This window comes from Oncorhynchus mykiss, chromosome 31 (genome assembly GCF_013265735.2).
Source record: "Oncorhynchus mykiss isolate Arlee chromosome 31, USDA_OmykA_1.1, whole genome shotgun sequence".
NCBI classification, from domain to species: Eukaryota; Metazoa; Chordata; class Actinopteri; order Salmoniformes; family Salmonidae; genus Oncorhynchus; species Oncorhynchus mykiss.
The window spans coordinates 13001556-13020037 of record NC_050571.1 but is presented as its reverse complement, the minus strand read 5'-3'; the positions used below and the strand labels follow the sequence as shown (position 1 = coordinate 13020037).

The window sequence follows — 18482 nt, the reverse complement described above, 5'->3', positions numbered from 1 at the left end:
CACTCTCCTCTGTCCACCACTCTCCTCTGTCCACCACTCTCCTCTGTCCACCACTCTTCTCTGTTCACCACTCTTCTCTGTCCACCACTCTCCTCTGTCCACCACTCTCCTCTGTCCACCACTCTTCTCTGTCCACTCCTCTTCTCTGTCCACTCCTCTTCTCTGTCCACTCCTCTTCTCTGTCCACCACTCTTCTCTGTCCACTCCTCTTCTCTGTCCACCACTCTCCTCTGTCCACCACTCTCCTCTGTCCACCACTCTTCTCTGTCCACCCCTCTCGTCTGTCCAGCCCTCTCCTTTCCTCTGTCCACCCCTCTCCTTTGTCCAGCCCTCTCCTCTGTCCACCCCTCTCCTCTGTCCAGCCCTCTCCTCTGTCCACCACTCTCCTCTGTCCACCACTCTCCTCTGTCCACCACTCTCCTCTGTCCACCACTCTCCTCTGTCCACCACTCTCCTCTGTCCACCACTCTTCTCTGTCCACCACTCTCCTCTGTCCACCACTCTCCTCTGTCCACCACTCTCCTCTGTCCACCACTCTCCTCTGTCCACCCACTCTCCTCTGTCCACCCACTCTCCTCTGTCCACTCCTCTTCTCTGTCCACTCCTCTTCTCTGTCCACCACTCTTCTCTGTCCACTCCTCTTCTCTGTCCACTCCTCTTCTCTGTCCACCACTCTCCTCTGTCCACTCCTCTTCTCTGTCCACTCCTCTCCTCTGTCCACCCACTCTCCTCTGTCCACTCCTCTTCTCTGTCCACTCCTCTTCTCTGTCCACTCCTCTCCTCTGTCCACTCCTCCATCCTCCCCTCTCATCTCCACCCCTCTCCTCACCTCTCCTCTCATCCTTTTCCCAGTAGAGTAGTTTAAGCTTCAGGTCATCACAAGTCCCCCACTGTACAGTCAGGATGTAGAGAATGATGACCACACACAGAGACAGAAACCAGACAGACAGAAACCAGACCACACAGACACCAGATAGACACCATACCAGACAGACACCAGACGAGACAGACACCAGATAGACACCATACCAGACAAAGACATCTCTTCTCTCTGTGACTTTGGTACGTTTGCTTGTCTTTCTTTCAGTTGATGTTTAGTCTTTCACCGCTACAGATCTATGTGCTTGTGTGACTTTAGCTTGACCCCCGGCTGAGACAGTCTGACACACACACACACACACACACATCCTCCCGGCTCTGCCATAAAAGCCCCTTCATCATTCATTTCTGAGTAGCCTCTAGTTGCGTCATCCCCTGCCCCCCCTCCATTTAGCTCTAGTGAAGTCACACACACACACACACACACACACACACTGAGAGACCCTGATGATGTCATCTGATACCAGGACAGAATGCGACCCACTGACCCGTCCCTAATCCCCCTCTCTCTCTATCCACATCATCCATCTTTCCTAATCCCCCTCTCTCTCTATCCACATCATCCATCTTTCCTAATCCCCCCCTCTCTCTATCCACATCTATCCAACTTTCCTAATCACCCTCTCTTTCTATCCACATCTATCCATCTTTCCTAATCCCCCTCTCTCTCTATCCACATCATCCATCTTTCCTAATCCCCCTCTCTCTCTATCCACATCTATCCATCTTTCCTAATCCCCCTCGCTCTCTATCCACATCATCCATCTTTCCTAATCCCCCTCTCTCTCTCTATCCACATCATCCATCTTTCCTAATCCCCCCCTCTCTCTATCCACATCTATCCAACTTTCCTAATCACCCTCTCTCTCTATCCACATCTATCCATCTTTCCTAATCCCCCTCTCTCTCTATCCACATCTATCCATCTTTCCTAATCCCCCTCTCTCTCTATCCACATCATCCATCTTTCCTAATCCCCCCCTCTCTCTATCCACATCTATCCATCTTTCCTAATCCCCCCCTCTCTCTATCCACATCTATCCATCTTTCCTAATCCCCCTCTCTCTCTATCCACATCTATCCATCTTTCCTAATCACCCTCTCTCTCTATCCACATCTATCCATCTTTCCTAATCCCCCTCTCTCTCTCTATCCATCTTTCCTATCCCCCTCTCTCTTTCTATCCACATCTATCCATCTTTCCTAATCCCCCTCTCTCTTTCTATCCACATCTATCCAACTTTCCTAATCCCCCTCTCTCTCTCTATCCATCTTTCCTATCCCCCTCTCTCTTTCTATCCACATCTATCCATCTTTCCTAATCCCCCTCTCTCTTTCTATCCACATCTATCCATCTTTCCTAATCCCCCTATCTCTCTCTATCCACATCTATCCATCTTTCCTAATCCCCCTCTCTCTCTCTATCCACATCTATCCATCTATCCTAATCCCCCTCTCTCTTTCTATCCACATCTATCCATCTTTCCTAATCCCCCTCTCTCTCTCTATCCACATCTATCCATTTTTCCTAATCCCCCTCTCTCTCTATCCACATCTATCCTAATCCCCCTCGCTCTCTATCCACATCTATCCATCTTTCCTAATCCCCCTCTCTCTCTATCCACATCTATCCATCTTTCCTAATCCCCCTCGCTCTCTATCCACATCTATCCATCTTTCCTAATCCCCCTCTCTCTCTATCCACATCTATCCATTTTCCCTAATCCCCCTCTCTCTCTATCCACATCTATCCATTTTTCCTAATCCCCCTCTCTCTCTATCCACATCTATCCATCTTTCCTAATCCCCCTCTCTCTCTCTATCCACATCTATCCATCTTTCCTAATCCCCCTCTCTCTCTATCCACATCTATCCATCTTTCCTAATCCCCCTCTCTCTCGATCCACATCTATCCATCTTTCCTAATCCCCCTCTCTCTCTATCCACATCTATCCATCTTTCCTAATCCCCCTCTCTCTATCCACATCATCCATCTTTCCTAATCACCCTCTCTCTCTATCCACATCTATCCATTTTTCCTAATCCCCCTCTCTCTCTCTATCCACATCTATCCATCTTTCCTAATCCCCCTCTCTCTCTATCCACATCTATCCATCTTTCCTAATCCCCCTCTCTCTCTATCCACATCTATCCATCTTTCCTAATCCCCCTCTCTCTTTATCCACATCTATCCATCTTTCCTAATCCCCCTCTCTCTCTATCCACATCTATCCATCTTTTCTAATCCCCCTCTCTCTTTCTATCCACATCTATCCATCTTTTCTAATCCCCCTCTCTCTTTCTATCCACATCTATCCATTTTTCCTAATCCCCCTCTCTCTCTATCCACATCTATCCATCTGTCCTAATCCCCCTCTCTCTCTATCCACATCTATCCATCTTTCCTAATCCTCCCTCTTTCTCTATCTCAGCCTCTCTCTCTTTTTTGCCCCTCCTCTCTCCCTCTTCCTCCCTCTCTTTCTCTCCCCCTCCTCTCTCTATCTCTCTCTGTCTTTCGTTCGTGACTGAACCAAGTCTTTTGTTTTAGCCCTGCTCTCAGACTAGCTGGTTCTCAATCACAGCATCTGTCTGGAGCCTGGACTCCATAACCCAGAACCCAAAACCCATTGTGCATACACTCAACAACAAAATAAAGGAACTCAGTCTGGCTTTCAACCTACTCTTGAAAGTTGTAATAGTAAAATGCACAAGCTGCAATTTCGAAATTGGGTATTGCATCGTCAGTTCCTCTTATCATATCAGTCATTGCATACATTAGAGAGCTATTTATAACTTGTCTGAAATACGTTTTAAACCTTGTAAATTTTCTGCAAAAGAGAGACAGAGAGAGAACTGTTTCCTGTTCCATCTTAATTACATGTTGTGTCTGTGTGTGTGTGTAACTGTAGTGTCAGGAGTCAGATCCATCACTGTGTCAGGCTGTAACCTCACCTAGGACCATCACTCCATCACTGTGTCAGGCTGTAACCTCCCCTAGGACCATCACTGTGTCAGGCTGTAACCTCCCCTAGGACCATCACTGTGTCAGGCTGTAAACTCCCCTAGTACCATCACTGTGTCAGGCTGTAACCTCCCCTAGTACCATCACTGTGTCAGGCTGTAACCTCCCCTGGGACCATCACTCCATCACTGTGTCAGGCTGTAAACTCCCCTAGGACCATCACTGTGTCAGGCTGTAACCTCCCCTGGGACCATCACTCCATCACTGTGTCAGGCTGTAAACTCCCCTAGGACCATCACTGTGTCAGGCTGTAACCTCCCCTAGGACCATCACTGTGTCAGGCTGTAAACTCCCCTAGTAACATCACTGTGTCAGGCTGTAACCTCCCCTAGTACCATCACTGTGTCAGGCTGTATCCTCCCCTGGGACCATCACTGTGTCAGGCTGTAACCTCCCCTAGTACCATCACTGTGTCAGGCTGTAAACTCCCCTAGTACCATCACTCCATCACTGTGTCATGCTTTAACCTCCCCTAGTACCATCACTGTGTCAGGCTGTAACCTCCCCTAGTACCATCACTGTGTCAGGCTGTAACCCTCCCCTAGTACCATCACTGTGTCAGGCTGTAACCTCCCCTAGGACCATCACTGTGTCAGGCTGTAAACTCCTCTAGTACCATCACTGTGTCAGGCTGTAACCTCCCCTAGTACCATCACTGTGTCAGGCTGTAACCTCCCCTAGGACCATCACTGTGACAGGCTGTAACCTCCCCTAGGACCATCACTGTGTCAGGCTGTAACCTCCCCTAGGACCATCACTGTGTCAGGCTGTAACCTCCCCTAGGACCATCACTGTGACAGGCTGTAACCTCCCCTAGGACCATCACTGTGTCAGGCTGTAACCTCCCCTAGGACCATCACTGTGTCAGGCTGTAACCTCCCCTAGTACCATCACTCCATCACTGTGTCATGCTTTAACCTCCAATAAGGACTGCCAACTCAGTACTGCTCAGCACGATGATAGCTAACTGGTATTAGTATCACACAGATAAAGAGAGAGGGAGAGAAGAGAGAGAGGAGAGAGAGGGAGAAGTTAGAGAGAAATAATAAAAAGAGGGAGAAAGATGGAGAGAGGCAAACGAGAAAGAGAGAATGAGAGAAAAAGAGAGAGAGGAGAGAGAGACAGCTCTTAAAGCAGAGGTGAGAGGAGGAGGAGGAGGAGGAAGAGAAGGAGGAGGAGGAAGGGGAGGAGGGAAAAGATTACATGAGAGATACGGGGGAGAGAGCGAGAAAGGTTGCAGACTCTACATAAATGTCATAGCAGCACAGTCTACCTTTGCCCAGTGCAGGGGGATGTCATCCAGATACAGTGGACCCTAATGAGTATTAATGTGTTACCTGTTGTGCTGCTGGGGGCTGTGTGTGGCCTGTGCTGGAGGGAGGGAGGGAGGTTGTATCTTGATAACCATCAGAGTGGTTGTTTGTTGGGGATGGAACAGGTCTTGTCTCCCCCCTCTCTCTACTCTGCCCCAGAATTCCAAAGGAGAGAGACAAAAAATGCTCACTCATCCTCCTCCCCCCTCTTCCCCACTCCTCCTGTTTTCTCTTTTAGTACACTCCCCCTCTAATAAATTGAATGGTGAATGGGATATCATTTACATTTTAATTTACATGATTCCATATATGTTATTTCATAGTTTTCATGTCTTCACTATTATTCTCCAATGTAGAAAATAGTAAATATAAGGAAAAACCCTAGAATGAGTAGGTGTGTCCAAACTTTTGACTGGTTCTGTATATTTATTGGAATATATTTTATTATTTTCCCCTAACCCTTCCACCCCTCCCCTAATTGGAGTAAACTAATGGACAACAATATGTAGGCCTCTACTTCATCTTCCAGTTCATACATACTACATACATTTCACAGACAGTATATTTTACATTAGTTATCTTTTGTTTTTTTTAGTCCCAATCTTCAGCTACCTTCAACCCCTCCCATCTATCTCTGAACACCATCCAGTCCCAGCCTTCAGCTCCCTTCAACCCCTTCCATTTATCTCTGAACACCATCCAGTCCCAATCTTCAGGTCCCTTCAACCCCTTCCATTTATCTCTGAACACCATCCAGTCCCAGCCTTCAGATCTCCTCATCCCCTCCCATCTATCTCTGAAGACCATCCAGTCCCAGCCTTCAGGTCCCTTCAACCCCTCCCATCTATCTCTGAAGACCATCCAGTCCCAGCCTTCAGATCTCCTCATCCCCTCCCATCTATCTCTGAAGACCATCCAGTCCCAGCCTTCAGATACCTTCAACCCCTCCCATCTATCTCTGAAGACCATCCAGTCCCAGTCTTCAGCTACCTTCAACCCCTCCCATCTATCTCTGAAGACCATCCAGTCCCAGTCTTCAGCTCCCCTCAACCCCTCCCATCTATCTCTGAAGACCATCCAGTCCCAGCCTTCAGCTCCCCTCAACCCCTCCCATCCATCTCTGAAGACCATCCAGTCCCAGCCTTCAGATCTCCTCATCCCCTCCCATTTATCTCTGAACACCATCCAGTCCCAGCCTTCAGATCTCCTCATCCCCTCCCATTTATCTCTGAACACCATCCAGTCCCAATCTTCAGCTACCTTCAACCCCTCCCATTTATCTCTGAAGACCATCCAGTCCCAGCCTTCAGATCTCCTCATCCCCTCCCATTTATCTCTGAACACCATCCAGTCCCAATCTTCAGCTACCTTCAACCCCTCCCATTTATCTCTGAACACCATCCAGTCCCAGCCTTCAGCTCCCCTCAACCCCTCCCATCTATCTCTGAAGACCATCCAGTCCCAGTCTTCAGCTCCCCTCAACCCCTCCCATCTATCTCTGAAGACCATCCAGTCCCAGCTCCCCTCAACCCCTCCCATCTATCTCTGAAGACCATCCAGTCCCCGCCTTCAGCTCCCCTCAAACCCTCCCATCTATCTCTGAAGACCATACAGTTTTCTATTTGCCATATATTTTTCAACTGTGCTGTGATTTTTCACAAAAGTTCCGAACCTTCCTATTCTCACAGTTTCTACAGATTGTAAATTAAAGATTAACACCTTTGCTAAGAGTATTATTATATTATTGATCTATTGACTATGACTTATCAAATCACCCAGCAGTGCTATTTGCAGAGTTAGCTCCAAGAAATGTTGAATTTTTTTCAGCCATTCCTGAACCTGCGACCAAAAACTGCCATCATTCTATTGCTTGCAAGAATTTTGTATAATCATTTAAATTGGAAAAACTCTGTTTTGAATCCGGTGTTGTTTTGTGTATCAGTTCATAAACCATGTGCCATGGAATCGGTACATTTAAACTCTCTTCCCAACTATTTTTGCAACCTGTATGGTGCAGCTGTACAATTTTCGTCCTTAAATTAAACTGCCATACTTTTTAATTTATCACTTTAGCCAATTTTGGTCTTTAATGCAGGGCCGACAGACAACTTCCTTACCTTCTTCCGCTTTCCACTTGCCTCCTCCATTTTTTTCAGTAATGCTGCAGTCAGTTAGTTGTAATTTTGGATAGAGAAAACATTTCCATAGATTTTTGTTGACTGAATGTGCAACATAACTCCCCTAGTCAGATTTATAATATAATTGACAAAGATTACATATATTTTTAAAAAAATAATTCTTTTTTTTATCAATTATTATATTTGAGTTTAACCATAATATTTGTTATATTAGTTCTGTCTTTTTTGTTGGATTAAACTGAAATTTCAACCAGATTTCTCTGCTTGTTTTAAAAATGGTGTTATTTTGGAGATTGTTTCAAATTCAAATAACCGAAAGTGAGAGTTTGTGAATTAAGGGAAATTGCCATTTCTGAACACGGGGTGAGCCATTAGTATGAATGGCTCACCCCGTGTTCAATAATAATTCAAATTCATATTCATTATATAAATAGGCCCGTTTAATTTTGTCTGGCTTGCCGTTCTAAATAAAGTGGAATATACAGAGACAGCAGTTCCAACTGTAGAACCCAGTTCCTACATTTGAATATAAAATGTATTTTATCAAACAAAACTATGCTACATTTTGTCTCTGGGACCCTCAGGATGACAAATCAGAGCAGGATTACTTAATGTAAGTACATTATTTACCTTTAGAGGTGAATGTATCAAACCAGTTGCCGTGATAAAAGTGTTTTGTTGTTGTGCACTCTCCTCAAACAACAGCATGGTATTTTTCACTGTAAACTGGACACTGCTTTTAGATTAGCAAGCATGTAAGCGTTCTGCCTATATACGACATGTCTATGTCCCGGACAGTTCGCCGTTGTTTACAGCGTCATTCTAGTCACATTAGCGCAAGTTAGCAACATCCATTCCGGTTTAGGGACACCGATCCCATAGATAAGTAAACTGGGAATTGACTAAAGAATTAATCAGGGTGATATTTCCACAAATAGACAAGTGTTGTCCTTTCCATGGTTTCAAAATCTTATCTAATTTGGCTAACTTTCTATTAAAATTCTTTGTATCTTTTGTGATATGAATACTGAGTTTGTCCACTTCACCGGCAGACCATTTTATTGGTAAACTACACGGTAATGTAAAAGTAGCATTTTTCAGTGATCCAATGCGTAATATAGGGGGCACTTATCATAATTCCGTTTTAATCTAGAGAGGTTAGAAAAAGTATATAGATCCTCTGAGGCTGTGCAGGGAACCAAAAATAATTTAAAAGAAAACATAAATCGTCAGTGTACAATAACACCTTTGTTTTTAAGACCTGAATTGTGTAGCCTCTTGATGTTATTTTTGGATCCAATTTTAATAGTTGACATTTCAATGGCCATAATAAAATAGATATGGCGATAGTGGACAGCCTTGTTTTTCTCCTATTGACAATTGAATACTTTCCGAGAAGTAGCCATTATTGACTATTTTACACCTGGGGTTACTATACATAGCTTAAACCCATTGTATAAGAGTTTCTCTTTTCCAGTCCTACTTTATCAAAGGCCTTTTCAAAGTCAGCTATGAATACCAGACCTAGTTTCCCAGATATGTCATAGTGTTCTATTGTTTCCAGTACTTGTCTTATATTATCTCCAGTCTATCGTCCATGTAAGAAACCTGTCTGATTTGAATGAATAATATCCGATAATGTAACGGGATTCTTCCTGGGAAGGAGAGGCGGACCAAAATGCAGCGTGGTTATAATTCATGGTTCTTTAATAATGAAACTACACATGAATAAACTACAAAACAACAAACGTGAAAACCCGAAACAGTCCCGTGTGGTACAAACACTGACACAGGAGACAACCACCCACAAAACCCAACACAAAACAGGCTACCTAAATATGGCTCCCAATCAGAGACAATGACTAACACCTGCCTCTGATTGAGAACCATATCAGGCCCAAACACAGAAACAGACAAACTAGACATCCAACATAGAATGCCCACTCAGATCACACCCTGATCAAACAAAACATAGAAACATACAAGGCAAACTATGGTCAGGGTGTGACAGATAATACATGTTTTATTCTATGCGCTATGCATTTTTCTAGGATTTAGATGGACTGGAACTTAATATTTACCACCTGGGTCCTGTTTCAGTAATAGTGAAATCAGAACTTCTTGCTGAGTATTTGATAGTCTGTCACGCCCTGGTCATAGACAGGCTTTTATTCTCTATCTTGGTTAGGCCAGGGTGTTTCTAGGGTGGGCATTCTAGTTTCTTTATTTATATGTTGGTGTGGTTCCCAATCAGAGGCAGCTGTCTATTGTTGTCTCTGATTGGGGATCATATACAGGTATAAGTTGTCCTTTTTCGTTTGTGTTTTGTGGGTAGTTGTTTTCTGTGTAGTGTCTGCACCTAACAGAACTCTTTCGTTTGTGTTTTGTGGGTAGTTGTTTTCTGTGTAGTGTCTGCACCTGACAGAACTCTTTCGTTTGGGTTTTGTGGGTAGTTGTTTTCTGTGTAGTGTCTGCACCTGACAGAACTCTTTCGTTTGTGTTTTGTGGGTAGTTGTTTTCTGTGTAGTGTCTGCACCTGACAGAACTCTTTCGTTTGGGTCAACTTTGTTATTTTGTTGCGGTGTTCAGGTTTAATAAAAATCATGAACGCCTCCCACGCTGCACCTTGGTCTCCTTCTTCATCCGACGACAGCCGTTTGTTTACAAGTCTACCATTTTTAAGAGTGGTTAAAACATGTTAATAACAGACCTTTGAGTACATAGAAAAATATTTGATACACCTCAACTGGTATGACATCCAGCCCTGGAGTTTCCCCGGACTTGAAGGCTTTAATTGAATCTAGAAGTAACTTCAGTTAGAGGAAATGGAGGAGACTGAAATGAAAGTACTTTGCTTCCTCTTTCAAAATATAGTTTTGTAAATCATGGATAACACATTTCTATACATTATTTTTGTTAGAATTTCTATGTTGAAGATAAAACAATAATTTGGTGCATTTATACCCATATTCCATCCAGTTTGCTTTATTCTTTACAATATATTACACTTACACTCTTAAAATTAGTCCCTCCATTTCTTTCAGCTTTCCTCTAACTTATTCTGTGCCTCAATGTTAGTTTTTATTGCTATCTATCTGTACTGTTAGTTCCTCTATTTCCTTTTTTAAGATGAACTCTTTTGCCCTAAATAGTTTTGGTTTTAAAGATGATATAGATTTGATGATATAGATTTGATTATATAGATTTGAGGCGGGGGGGCGGTAGCCTAGTGGTTAGAGCGTTGGACTAGTAACCGAAAGGTTGCAAGTTCAAATCCCCAAGCTGACAAGGTTCAAATCTGTCATTCTGCCCCAGAACAGGCAATTAACCCACTAGGCCGTCATTGAAAATAAGAATTTGTTCTTAACTGACTTGCCTAGTTAAATAAAAATATAAAATATTGTTGCTTGTTGCAGTTGATCGTTGCTGATGGCTCTGTGTTTGAAACTAGCCCTCAGGAGAAACTACCATCTGACCAAGATGGGTAGAGGTATAGAACAGAGAGATGGGTAGAGGTATAGAAAATATGGATGGACAGAGAGATGGGTAGAGGTATAGAAAATATGGATGGACAGAGAGATGGGTGGAGGTATAGAAAATATGGATGGACAGAGAGATGGGTAGAGGTATAGAAAATATGGATGGACAGAGAGATGGGTAGAGGTATAGAACAGATGAATGGACTGAGAGATGGGTAGAGGTATAGAAAATATGGATGGGGGTATAGAAGATATGGATGGATGGATGGATAGAGATATGGATGGATGGATGGATAGAGATATGGATGGAGGTATAGAAGATATGGATGGATGGATGGATAGAGATATGGATGGAGGTATAGAAGATATGGATGGATGGATGGATAGAGATATGGATGGAGGTATAGAAGATATGGATGATGGATGGATAGAGATATGGATGGAGGTATAGAAGAGATGGATGGATGGATGGATAGAGATATGGACTGAGGTATAGAAGATATGGATGGATGGATGGATAGAGATATGGATGGAGGTATAGAAGATATGGATGGATGGATGGATAGAGATATGGATGGAGGTATAGAAGATATGTATGGATGGATGGATAGAGAAATAGGTGGAGGTATAGAAGAGATGGATAGAGAGATGGGTGGAGGTATAGAAGAGATGGGTGGAGGTATAGAAGAGATGGGTGGAGGTATAGAAAAGATGGATGGATAGAGAGATGGGTAGAGGTATAGAAAATATGGATGGACAGAGAGATGGGTGGAGGTATAGAAAATATGGATGGACAGAGGTATATGGATGGGTAGAGGTATAGAAAATATGGATGGGTAGAGGTATAGAAAATATGGATGGACAGAGAGATGGGTGGAGGTATAGAACAGATGAATGGACAGAGAGATGGGTAGAGGTATAGAAAATATGGATGGACAGAGAGATGGGTAGAGGTATAGAAAATATGGATGGACAGAGAAATGGGTAGAGGTATAGAAAATATGGATGGACAGAGAGATGGGTGGAGGTATAGAAAATATGGATGGACAGAGAGATGGGTGGAGGTATAGAAAATATGGATGGACAGAGAGATGGGTAGAGGTATAGAAAATATGGATGGACAGAGAGATGGGTAGAGGTATAGAAAATATGGATGGACAGAGAGATGGGTAGAGGTATAGAAAATATGGATGGAGGTATAGAAGATATGGATGGATGGATGGCTAGAGATATGGATGGAGGTATAGAAGATATGGATGGATGGATGGATGGCTAGAGATATGGATGGAGGTATAGAAGATATGGATGGATGGATGGATAGAGATATGGATGGAGGTATAGAAGATATGGATGGATGGATGGATAGAGATATGGATGGAGGTATAGAAGATATGGATGGATGGATGGATAGAGATATGGATGGAGGTATAGAAGATATGGATGGATGGATGGATAGAGATATGGATGGAGGTATAGAAGATATGGATGGATGGATGGATAGAGATATGGATGGAGGTATAGAAGATATGGATGGATGGATGGATAGAGATATGGATGGAGGTATAGAAGATATGGATGGAGAGCTGGGCGGAGGAATAGAAGATATGGATGGATAGAGAGATGGATGGATAGAGAGATGGGTGGAGGTATAGATAATCTTGAGTTTGTTCTAGCTATTCGTGTGAGCCCTCAGCCAAACCCAGTGATGAAGAAATATGTCTCCCAAGTGTGTGTGTGTGTGTGTGTGTGTTCGGCATGGTCCAACTGCATTCCTTAGTTTGATGGATCTGAGAGAGAGAGGGAGGGAGAGAGAGAGAGGGAGAGAGAGAGTGAGGGGTAGAGAAAGAGAGAGACCTATAACAGCTGGTAGTGTGGTTTAGTATTTGAATGAAAACAGGAAGAGTGGATTGAGACAGACTTGGAACCAATCAGAGCAAAAAAATAAACATCTGCACAAGACCCTGAATGTTTGTTGGTCTGTCTATAGAGCATCTGTGTGTGTTTGACCAGTCTATCACATACTCCTAACTATGAGTTCACCCAGGTGTGACACTCCAAATTAAGCATGTACCCATTCAGTAAGGATGTTAGAAAAGTCCAGAAGAGTTGACTGAAAGCCCTGTCATAGTGTCGTTGGACAAACAAACAGTCACTCTATATATGTAGACATAGTTATAATCCAAATGTCTGGGAGGGAAAAATAGCTTTTCTGACCGGACAGAAAGGTTTGGGATTGTATATGTTGTAGATAGGATTGTTTCTTTAATAGGGTTGAGTCTGGGTTGCTCTTTATTTCTGTCTCTCTGTGTATATCTATCTCTGTCTCTCTCTGTGTATCTCTCTATATATCTGTCTCTCTGTGTATATATATCTCTGTCTCTCTCTGTGTATCTCTCCCTATATCTGTCTCTCTCTGTGTATATCTATCTCTGTCTCTCTCTGTGTATATCTATCTCTGTCTCTCTCTGTGTATATCTATCTCTGTCTCTCTCTGTGTATATCTATCTCTGTCTCTCTCTGTGTATATCTATCTCTGTCTCTCTCTGTGTATATCTATCTCTGTCTCTCTGTGTCTATATCAATTAATTCAATTCAAAGGGCTTTATCTCTTTCTCTCTGTGTATCTCTCTTTATATCTGTCTCTCTCTGTATCGCTCTGTATCTCTCTCTATCTGTGTATCTCTCTGTATTTCTATATCTCTCTGTGTCTGTATCTCTCTGTATCTCTATCTCTCTATGTATCTCTCTGTGTATCAATTCAATTCAAGGGGCTTTATTGGCATGGGAAACATATGTTAACATTGCTAAAGCAAGTGAGGTAGTGAAGTTCCAAAATAATTAAGAAATTACAAATGTTATATTATGTATATATACAGTGTTGTAATGATGTACAAATGGTTAAAGTACAAAAGGGAAAATAAATAAGCATAAATATGGAGCATATGGGTTATATTTACATTATATTTTGTATCTCTTTCTATCTGTATCTCTCTCTATATCTCTCTGTATCTCTGTGTATCTGTATCTCTTTGTATCTGTATCTCTGTGTATCTGTATCTCTCTGTGTATCTCTCTGTATCTGTATCTCTTTGTATCTGTATCTCTCTGTGTATCTCTCTGTATCTGTATCTCTCTGTGCATCTCTCTGTATCTCTCTGTGAATCTCTCTGTATCTGTATCTCTCTGTATCTCTCTGTGAATCTCTCTGTATCTGTATCTCTCTGTATCTGTATCTCTTTGTGTATCTCTCTGTGTCTGTATCACTCTGTATCTGTATCTCTCTGTATCTCTTTGTGTATCTCTCTATATCTGTATCTCTTTGTGTATCTCTCTGTATCTGTATATCTCTGTGTATCTCTCTGTATCTGTATCTCTCTGTGTATCTCTCTGTATCTGTATCTCTCTGTGTCTGTATATCTCTGTGTATCTCTCTGTGTATCTCTCTGTGTATCTCTTTGTATCTGTATCTCTCTGTGAATCTCTCTGTATCTGTATCTCTCTGTGTATCTCTCTGTATCTGTATCTCTCTGTATATCTCTCTGTATCTGTATCTCTCTGTGTATCTCTCTGTGTATCTCTTTGTATCTGTATCTCTCTGTGAATCTCTCTGTATCTGTATCTCTCTGTGTATCTCTCTGTATCTGTATCTCTCTGTGTCTGTATATCTCTGTGTATCTCTCTGTGTATCTCTTTGTATCTGTATCTCTCTGTATCTGTATCTCTCTGTATCTGTATCTCTCTGTGTATTTCTCTGTAATGCTTTGAGGCACTCTCTTTCCCTTTGTAACTCAGAATGTCACAATTAATGTTTCATGAGCTGTGTGCCCCTGGAGAGGAACACAGTACTTCTCTCTCTCTCTCTCTCTTCTTTTCTCACTTTTCATCGCTCACTCGCATTCTCTCTCTTCCTCGCTCACTCACTCTCACTCCTGTCATGTTCTCATTCCCTTTCCGTTTCTCTGTTCTCTCTTTTCTCCCTTTGTTTTATGGTGACAGTGTATTCTATTCACCAGCACTGTTTTCAGTGGGGTAATGTTCTCTCTCTCTCCCATTTCCATATGTTCCAGGCAGTTATTGGCCCCAGGATATCAGGAGATATGGTACAGTCCCAGTGGTTCCCGCCAGACCTCCAATCCACCCAGCACTGTGAGTTCTAAAGCATCTCACAATAGGGGGGTAACCATGTAACCAGCCTATTTCTGATTTGTGGATGTCAAATGGCATAAGAGTTGGCTGAATCAGAGACAGACTAACCAAGCTCTTAAATCTTAGGTGACATCATCGGAAAAAGAAAATTGCATGATGTGAGTTTAACTCTCCTCTCGTGTTGCAGGGCCACTGTTTCTACCATGGTGACGTCCGTGGTGTGGAGGGGTCAAGTGCAGCACTCAGCACCTGCTCAGGTCTCAGGTAAGAGTTACTACATGTAACATTTCTGGTGAAAGTGGTGATCACTAACGGCATTGAATAAGACATGCCTCCTAAATATTAATACATTTTATTTGAATGATAATTCAGACATATATTTGTCACACGGTCATTCTCAAACCAACACAATAGGAGAGACGGTCAAAAGATGGTTTATTTGTTGGCCATGCACTGACTGTTGAGATATGCAGGCCAGTGTGTTTCTAGGTCATTTGGGTTCCATGTTAAGTTATTGAAGCTCCAGCAGCATCAGGGATGGAGTTTAGAGGTTGGGATCCAGCCGTGCTGTTGTTTCCTTTCTGGGTTCACAGAGGAGGCTGTTATAGGATAATAACAGACACATACATTGACAGAACATCTGCAGGAGGAGGAGTGCTCTCACACACACACACACACACACACACACACACACACACACACACACACACACAGACACACACACACACACACACACACAGACACAGACACACACACACACACACACACACACACACAAATACACACACACAAATACACACACACACACACACACAAATACACACACACAGAAATACACACACACACACACACACACAAATACACACACACACAAATACACACACAAATTCACACACATACACACACAGACACAAATACACACACACACACACACACACACACACACACACAAATACACACACAGCCCCACATCTGCAGGAAAGGAATGAATGAATACATCTCCCTGCTATGTCCCCTAGACAGAACTCAGTATAGAGCCCAGAGCGCACACACACACACACACACACACACACAGACACACACACACACACACACACACACACACAGGGCTGTAGAGAGCATCTGGAGAAGGGTGCTATTTGCTGGGTGTCTCCCTGATCCAATCCCCACTTAGTCAGAATGTGATATGTGCTGGGTGTCTCCCAGATCCAATACCCATCTGGTATCAGGATTTATATACACAGTTCAACATACAGTTCAGCCAGGATTTAGTTGTCTCAGACCTGACATGTAAATCCCAGCTGTTTCTAGTTTTAGATTCTGCCATATCTAACTTCTCTCAATAGTTATTTGATGGATTCTCTCTTAAACTAGAGACTGAAAAACCAATACGTTTTCCCCAGCTATAATAGTTTTAGTTTGTTTTCTAGCCTGGAACTGTTGTGATTCAGATCTCTGTTTCCCTAGGGGACTGATTACGGTCAACACCAGCGTCAGCTACCTGATAGAACCCCTGCCCGCTGTCACCATGGATACACAGCCTCCTCACGCTGTGTTCCGAGCCAAGAACCTTCGTCTGCCTAACGGAACTTGCGGGAATCACCATAGCAACCAGGGCCAGGGGGAGGGTCTGGGTGACCTCATCCGGGGAATGATGACGGCGCGGGGCGGAAGGGTGAGTGGAGGAGGGATAATTAGACCGGTATCTGATATGAGAACAACCACTATATTCTCCAGTGAATAGAGGGCTGCTTTGTATCAATGAAATATCCAAGAAATGTTAGGCATTTTAAGACTGATGAAAAATAGAGGCAAAACATACTGTGAGTTGATAATAAACCATTATGGAGGGGGGGGGGGGGGGTATATGTGTGTGTTACACGCTCATACAAGTAATAATGCAAGTAATAATGCACTGTAATAGTTGGCTGTAAAGTTCTCTAATATGTCCTTTCTCCAGGAGCGGAGAGACGTGGGCCAGAGTATGAAGTATGTAGAGCTGCTGCTGGTAGCTGACCATGCTGAGGTAAGAGGCCAGAGTATGAAGTATGTAGAGATGCTGCTGGTAGCTGACCATGCTGAGGTAAGAGGCCAGAGTATGAAGTATGTAGAGCTGCTGCTGGTAGCTGACCATGCTGAGGTAAGAGGCCAGAGTATGAAGTATGTAGAGCTGCTGCTGGTAGCTGACCATGCTGAGGTAAGAGGCCAGAGTATGAAGTATGTAGAGATGCTGCTGGTAGCTGACCATGCTGAGGTAAGAGGCCAGAGTATGAAGTATGTAGAGATGCTACTGGTAGCTGACCATGCTGAGGTAAGAGGCCAGAGTATGAAGTATGTAGAGATGCTGCTGGTAGCTGACCATGCTGAGGTAAGAGGCCAGGCACCTTAGTCATTTTTACATGGCCATTTATTCCAGTTAGTCAGTTGAGAGGGTGGAAAGGATGCATGAACTCCATCCCCTCTTCTGACCTGTGACTCATACTCCAAGGAAAGACTGAACTAGAGACACTCCATCTCTCTGTTACATCCCCCCATCCCTTCATCTCTCTATCGTCACATCTCATCCACATCCTCCCCACTTCCCTCTAATGAGACCTAACAGGGTCTGTTCTATTGAGACCAAACAGGGTCTGTTCTAATGAGACCTAACAGGGTCTGTTCTAATGAGACCTAACAGGGTCTGTTCTAATATCCTTTATTGCTATCTAACATGTCTGATTGGTTGAGGTCATCCTGCTGTCCTTACTCTTCTGGGTGAAATTCTTCAAGCATGGCTCTAACTGTGTGTGTGTGTGTGTGTGTGTGTGTGTGTGTGTGTGTGTGTGTGTGTGTGTGTGTGTGTGTGTGTGTGTGTGTGTGTGTGTGTGTGTGTGTGTGTGTGTAGTTTCAGAAGCACGGCGCGGACTTAAATAGGACGAAGACGAAACTGCTGGAGGCAGCTAACTACGTAGACAAGGTAAGAAAACCACACAAATTAATGCTGTGGTTCATTTGGGAGATTGTGGGACCCTAGTTGAATATTCTTAGTTTATTGAACCTTTTATTTAACTAGGCATCTAGTTTGGGGTGCGGTGGGGGTTATAAGACAGTAACCTAAACAATATAATACTGACAAAAGGCACATACCACAGCATACTACAGGTGGTGGAGAGACCTACACTTTTGTGGGGGAGAAGGACTGCGAGAAGGCCAGTTCTGGTGACTTTTCATAACAACATTCTACTGCAAACTGAATGAAAATATAATTTCCCCCTCCAGAAATGAGCCCAATAACATATAGGTCCATATGATCAGGCAGGTTAGATCACACACTTTAAAGTGTAAACATAAGGCTATAATGTTGCTAGTTAGAAACATATTGATGACTTGATTGTCCCCCGCCCCCCCCCCCCCACCCCCCCCCCAAAAAAAAACTGTTCCATTGGCACTCAGTCAACCAAGGATCCTGTACTGTGAATATAATGTAGGCCTAGTTACACTGGCCCGTGTTACATTTAGCCCCAGT

General features: G+C 43.4%; 1 protein-coding gene across 4 annotated transcripts in view; it reads left to right on the top strand.

Moving 5' to 3' along the window:
* adam19b (ADAM metallopeptidase domain 19b) overlaps nt 1-18482 on the top strand; it is a 47608-nt gene that overhangs the window by 16714 nt on the left and 12412 nt on the right. For 2 of the 4 annotated variants that reach the window (XM_036970142.1, XM_036970141.1), the window contains exons 4-8: nt 14899-14977; nt 15165-15241; nt 16445-16652; nt 16938-17003; nt 17862-17933. In XM_036970142.1, the coding sequence (XP_036826037.1) occupies nt 14899-14977; nt 15165-15241; nt 16445-16652; nt 16938-17003; nt 17862-17933 (502 nt within the window). The other 2 variants (XM_036970143.1, XM_036970144.1) reach the window with 2 other exon arrangements.